Here is a 6,460-nt window from a genome sequence, read left to right as displayed (position 1 = left end):
TCTTTTCAAATGTTCGTTTATAGCCGTTGTGCTGCTATGATAGGCCATTTCCGCTCGACACAGTGTGCATACAACAACATTATTAGGCCGTTTATTGAAATACTCCCACACTATTGGCATGCTTTCCCCCCCTCGCTCGCACCGCTCGCATCGTCTTCTTTGATCGTCTGCTTTGCGCTTCGCCATGACGGTAGTGTGACGTCATTATGCGACGCGTCGACGCACAAAAACGGCGTCGACGTATTTACGTAACCGATGACGTCGAGTACGTCGACGCGTCGTTTCAGCCTTAACATATATATATATATACAGTGTATATATATATATATATATATATATATATATATATATATCAATCCAATCCAATCCACTTTATTTATATAGCACATTTACACAACAAGAATGTTTCCAAAGTGCTGCACAGCCATGTTATATATATATATATATATATATATATATATATATATATATATATATATATATATATATATATATATATATATATATATATATATATATATATACACACACACACACACACACACACACACACACACAGTGTTGGGTTAGTACTGAAAACCAGTAACTAGTTACAGTTACTAGTTACTTTATTTCAAAAGTAACTCAGTCACTAACTCAGTTACTTACACTAAAAAGTAATGTGTTACTGTGAAAAGTAACTGTTTAGTTACTTCTTCTACTTTTTTTTTTAAAGCTCCCATTATGTAAACTTTTGACCACGACTGTTTATGTTTAACCATTTTTTTGTTCTTTTAATCAATTAAGAATCGTTACAAATAAGAGTCGCGATATATATAAAAATGTATATATAAAACCTAATTAGTATTTTTTTTAATTATTAAAAACATGTTTAATTTTATTTGCAACATACAATTTGTTATTCATTTGACATGGGATACATTATGTAATATTGACGACTTAATACCTATGAATTGATGACTGAATAACTATATAAAATTAGCATTATTCTATATTAATTAAAAATTGAACAATGTAATGTATGTAATGTAACAAACATAATTGAAATGTTTATTATTCATTTGTAATTGTATTTAAAAAAAAAAAAAATTGTCTTGTCCCTAAAACTTCCCCTTATGTCTCTTTGTTCTTCTTTGTTCTATTCCCTACTGCTGCCAAACACTAAAAATATCCAAACATTTAAAAAATTCTTCTTTTTTTCTTTTCTTTTTTTAACTAGGTCCCGCGGGCCAGATTGTAGACTCTGGCGTGCCGGATCAGTCTGAGGACAATCGCAATAAAAAGTGTATGGATGGGATAAAAAAAAAAACTATTTTCAAATATACTTGTGTAGTGTGTTTAAGGACTGACACAAATTAAGGTTTTCTGGGCGTGCTGTTATTTTTGCAATATTCCGCTTCATGACATCATCTTAATAGCTGGAGATAAGTTTAATGGTGTATAGTAGCCACCAGGACTGAACACTGCATCTTATAATTCAGTAAAAGAACATATTCTTTTTTTAATAGGATTTAGTCAGTGCTGGGTGGCTGCCCTGCATCTCCAGACGCAGCCTGCGGTGTTAGAGGAGGAGGAGCAGCCCCACACTGTCACGATCATCCGTGGAAAACATCTCCCCACTCTCCTGCTCATCACTTTAACTTCATCCGAGCAAAAGCTCTTGCAATTCATCAGAGTAAAATAACTTTTTATGACACAATTGCTCAGCATGATGGGGACAGTTAAAGGAACTTTTAACACCTTTTTTTTAATCCTGGCTGTTTGTACCTCATGATATACAGTGGGGCAAAAAAGTATTTAGTCAGCCACCCATTGACAATCAATGGGTGGCTGACTAAATACTTTTTTGCCCCACTGTATATGCTAAAACAATGCGTATATTCATGGGTTGTGGTCAAAATGCTTTATAAGTAATGCTTTCAATACAGATATTGTCAATGTTTTATCATCATTTGACAAATGCTCAGTGACCTATTGATAATTGTGAAAAAACAACAAAAAACTGCCTGTGCCACAGCAAATACATTCTGCTTGATGGCAAGCAGGTTTTTCCAAACAATTTTGCACACATGCTTATCAGGCCCTTACAAGTCTGTACCAGAATCCTTGGTGATTCAGCCAAAGACATACAGTAGGTGTGAGAAATTTCAAGTCAATCCGACTTATTATGTCAAATATGAAAACATGTCAAACTCAAGGCCGCTGAGTGTTTGACGTGGCCGGGGAAAGCCTGGAAATATTAATTGAAGCACTTCGTAATGGTTTTATTCTTTCAATTTTGATGGAAAAAAAGTGAAACAATAATATTGGCCTGGGTTAAAAATAATTGGCTATCTATATCTTTATCTACAGCTACATCTACATTTATATACACATACATACATATATATATATATATATATATATATATATATATATATATATATATATATATATATATATATATATATATATATATATATATATATATATATACCGTAATTTCCGGACTATAAGCCGCACCGGACTATAAGCCGCACCAGCTAAATTTAGGGGAAAATACAGATTGCTCCATATATAAGCCGCACCCGACTATAAGCCGCAGGGTTTTGATGTGTAATTAGCGTAGTATATAGGGGTTCCTGCTACCACGGAGGGGATTGTCGGGACAGAGATGACTGTTTGGTATCGCAAAGCGTCCCATTTATTAACAATAAATCTTTCAATCATTCAATCAAACTTTCACATCTTTGACATGGCGAACAGCATTCGTGCAGAGTACAAATAATACAACGGTGCAAAGTAATACAAAGTGCTCGCCTGTACGTTATCAAAATAACCAGCCTACCGGTATATGAAAAGTCAGTCTTTAATCATTGTGTCATCGTCTTCCTCCTGCGTACTAAAACCACCGAAATCCTCTTCGTCGGTGTCGGAGAAGAACAGGCCGTATATAAGCCGCATCGTTGTATAAGCCGCAGGGACCAGAACGAGGGGAAAAAGTAGCGGCTTATAGTCCGGAAATTACGGTATATATATATATATATATATATATATATATATATATATATATATATATATATATATATATATATATATATATATATATATATATATATATATATACACTACCGTTCAAAAGTTTGGGGTCACATTGAAATGTCCTTATTTTTGAAGGAAAAGCACTGTACTTTTCAATGTAGATAACTTTAAACTAGTCTTAACTTTAAAGAAATACACTCTATACATTGCTAATGTGGTAAATGGCTATTCTAGCTGCAAATGTCTGGTTTTTGGTACAATATCTACATAGGTGTATAGAGGCCCATTTCCAGCAACTATCACTCCAGTGTTCTAATGGTACAATGTGTTTGCTCATTGGCTCAGAAGGCTAATTGATGATTAGAAAACCCTTGTGCAATCATGTTCACACATCTGAAAACAGTTTAGCTCGTTACAGAAGCTACAAAACTGACCTTCCTTTGAGCAGATTGAGTTTCTGGAGCATCACATTTGTGGGGTCAATTAAACGCTCAAAATGGCCAGAAAAAGAGAACTTTCATCTGAAACTCGACAGTCTATTCTTGTTCTAGGAATGAAGGCTATTCCACAAAATTGTTTGGGTGACCCCAAACTTTTGAACGGTAGTGTATATATACTGTATATATACATACACACACACATTTATCTTTGTCCATGTGATGGTTAAACATATGTGTGTGTATATCTATCTATATATATATATATATATATATATATATATATATATATATATATATATATATATATATATATATATATATATATATATATATATATATATATATATATATATATATATATATATATATATATATATATATATATATATAGACATACACACACATATGTTTATATGACAAAGATAAGACCTTCTGGAGGAAAGTTCTGTGGTCAGATGAAACAAAAATGCAGCTGTTTGGCCACAATACCCAGCAATATGTTTGGAGGAGAAAAGGTGAGGCTTTTAATCCAAGGAACACCATTCCTACCGTCAAGCATGGTGGTGGTAGTATTATGCTCTGGGCCTGTTTTGCTGCCAATGGAACTGGTACTTTACAGAGAGTAAATGGGACAATGAAAAAGGAGGATTACCTCCAAATTCTTCAGGACAACCTAAAATCATCAGCCCGGAGGTTGGGTCTTGGGCGCAGTTGGGTGTTCCAACAGGACAATGACCCCAAACACGTGTCAAAAGTGGTAAAGGAATGGCTAAATCAGGCTGGAATGAAGGTTTTAGAATGGCCTTCCCAAAGTCCTGACTTAAACGTGTGGACAATGCTGAAGAAACAAGAAAGCCAACACATTTCGCACAACTGCACCAATTTTGTCAAGAGGGGTGGTCAAAAACTCAACCAGAAGCTTGTGGATGGCTACCAAAAGTGCCTTATTGCAGTGAAACTTGCCAAGGGACATGTAACCAAATATTAACATTGCTGTATGTATACTTTTGACTCATAATAAATTCATAAAAGAACCAAACTTCATGAATGTTTTTTGTGACCAACAAGTATGTGCTCCAATCACTCTATCAGACAAAAATAAGAGTTGTAGAAATTATTGGAAACTCAAGACAGCCATGACATTATGTTCTTTACAAGTGTATGTAAACTTTTGACCACGACTGTTTGTTTAACCATTTTTTTGTTCTTTTAATCGAATAAGAATCGTTACAAATAAGAGTCGCGATACATATAAAAAAATATATATATAACTTAATTAGTATTTTTTGAAATGATTAAAAACATGTTTAATTTTATTTGCAACATACAATGTATTATTCATTTGACATGGGATACATTATGTAATATTGCCTACTTAATACCTATGAATTGACGACTGAATAACTATATAAAATTATAACATGCACAGCACTTTAATATCATATGATCGTGCACAAAATATTATGTACACATCAGTGTTTCCCACACATTCATTTATTTGTGGCGGCCCGCCACGAAATAATTACGTCCGCCACAAATAAAAAAACATTTTATTTTATTTTATTTATTTATTTTTTGTCCTGTCCAGCTTCTCAGGCAAATCATGTAGATGCCCATATAGGCTGTTCAGATTTACTTTACAAAAGAGAAGTGTAGGATACTTCTCTTGTTGCCTTATTTGTATTTGACCACTACTGTTTTCTGTTTATTTGTTACTGACTATGGCAGGACACCTTTGCCTCTGTTTCACTTTATGTTGCTGGTAAATAATATGGTTGTAGTAGTAGGCTAAAGTGAAATGATTTAGTATGCACTAATTAAAGGGGCAGAGCTTTAAGAGACATTTTAGCTTTTATATTTTACAAGATATATTGTTTGTAAGAACCACAATTAATAAATATATTTCAGTGAATAACTTATTGTTCAAATCTGTATATAAATATGTACATAAAGTGTTGTAATTATATTGTAAAATGGATGGATGGATGGATGGATGGATGGATGGATGGATGGACGTTTAAAACAAAACTGTTGTTATTAATTAGTAAGTATACATTTTTTGAGCCTTTTTAGAGAAAATCATATTGTAGTAAATTATGCAAATTACTCGATGATGTCATGGAGACCACGCCCATAGTCACGCCCATAGCCACGCCCCCACCGCCACAGTTATCTTGGCAGTTTATGGCAAACACTGCACATATATTCCAAACATTTTGGGGTCAAAATAAAACTATTTCAATATCTGATTGTCACCCTGTCTTATAATTTCAATTATGAGGCAATTAATCATTAAAATTCATAAATATTGACTGTTGCAAGCGACCTTCTTGGGGCAGCCATATTTGCGACGTGGCCCTTAATGAAAATTAATTTGACACCCTAGAATTTTGCAGTGAAATTTGGGGTTTAATACAGCACCGCCATGCGACCTATATGTCACAGAAATAATAGCACAAGCAACACAGTTGCGGTGCATCTTTTGGCAAAGTTTCACTTTTTTTACGTGCAGCGGTTCAGCAGTAGAAGAGCGCCACCCTATTCCGTGACTACTTCCTATGTGGCCATAGTGAAGATAGTCAATGTCAATCTCCGATCCCTGCAGTGTTTGTTTATTGAAAAATACTACAAAGCTAAACCACGAGATATAATATTTAAGCATCAAAGATCAGCTTCATATGCATTTCAAGCCCGGAGGAGAACAGGTCACTCACCATGGTCTTCAATGGAGAAGTGGAAGATGTCGTTCGTTGCGTCGTCCCCTTCGCGCAGAACGTAGCATACGTTCATGTCGTCAATGTCCGCTGAGAAAGAAATGCACAGAATATCAGTCATCACGTAATCATCGTGCACGTCAATACCTCCGCCAGGAGTGGGTGAGTGAAGGAGTGACTGGGTTCGTAATATAATTTAAAAAGTTATGGCCGGATTTTCAGACTTTCAGGAAATGTCGGAAATGAGATAAGGAACAACTGATTACATTTTATCATTCATTACGA

At 34.5% G+C, this 6,460-nt stretch overlaps 1 protein-coding gene across 2 annotated transcripts in view; it reads right to left on the bottom strand.

The window, feature by feature from the left end:
- The window catches only part of frem2b (FRAS1 related extracellular matrix 2b), a 240,519-nt gene that overhangs the window by 221,776 nt on the left and 12,283 nt on the right, over positions 1–6,460 (bottom strand). For both annotated transcript variants that reach the window (XM_062060536.1, XM_062060537.1), the window contains exon 2: positions 6,176–6,265. In XM_062060536.1, coding sequence (XP_061916520.1) covers positions 6,176–6,265 — 90 coding nt within the window. The remainder of the gene's footprint in view (positions 1–6,175; positions 6,266–6,460) is intronic.

Source organism: Entelurus aequoreus, linkage group LG10, assembly GCF_033978785.1.
Source record: "Entelurus aequoreus isolate RoL-2023_Sb linkage group LG10, RoL_Eaeq_v1.1, whole genome shotgun sequence".
Taxonomy (NCBI): Eukaryota; Metazoa; Chordata; class Actinopteri; order Syngnathiformes; family Syngnathidae; genus Entelurus; species Entelurus aequoreus.
This window is presented reverse-complemented; position numbering and strand designations above follow the sequence as displayed.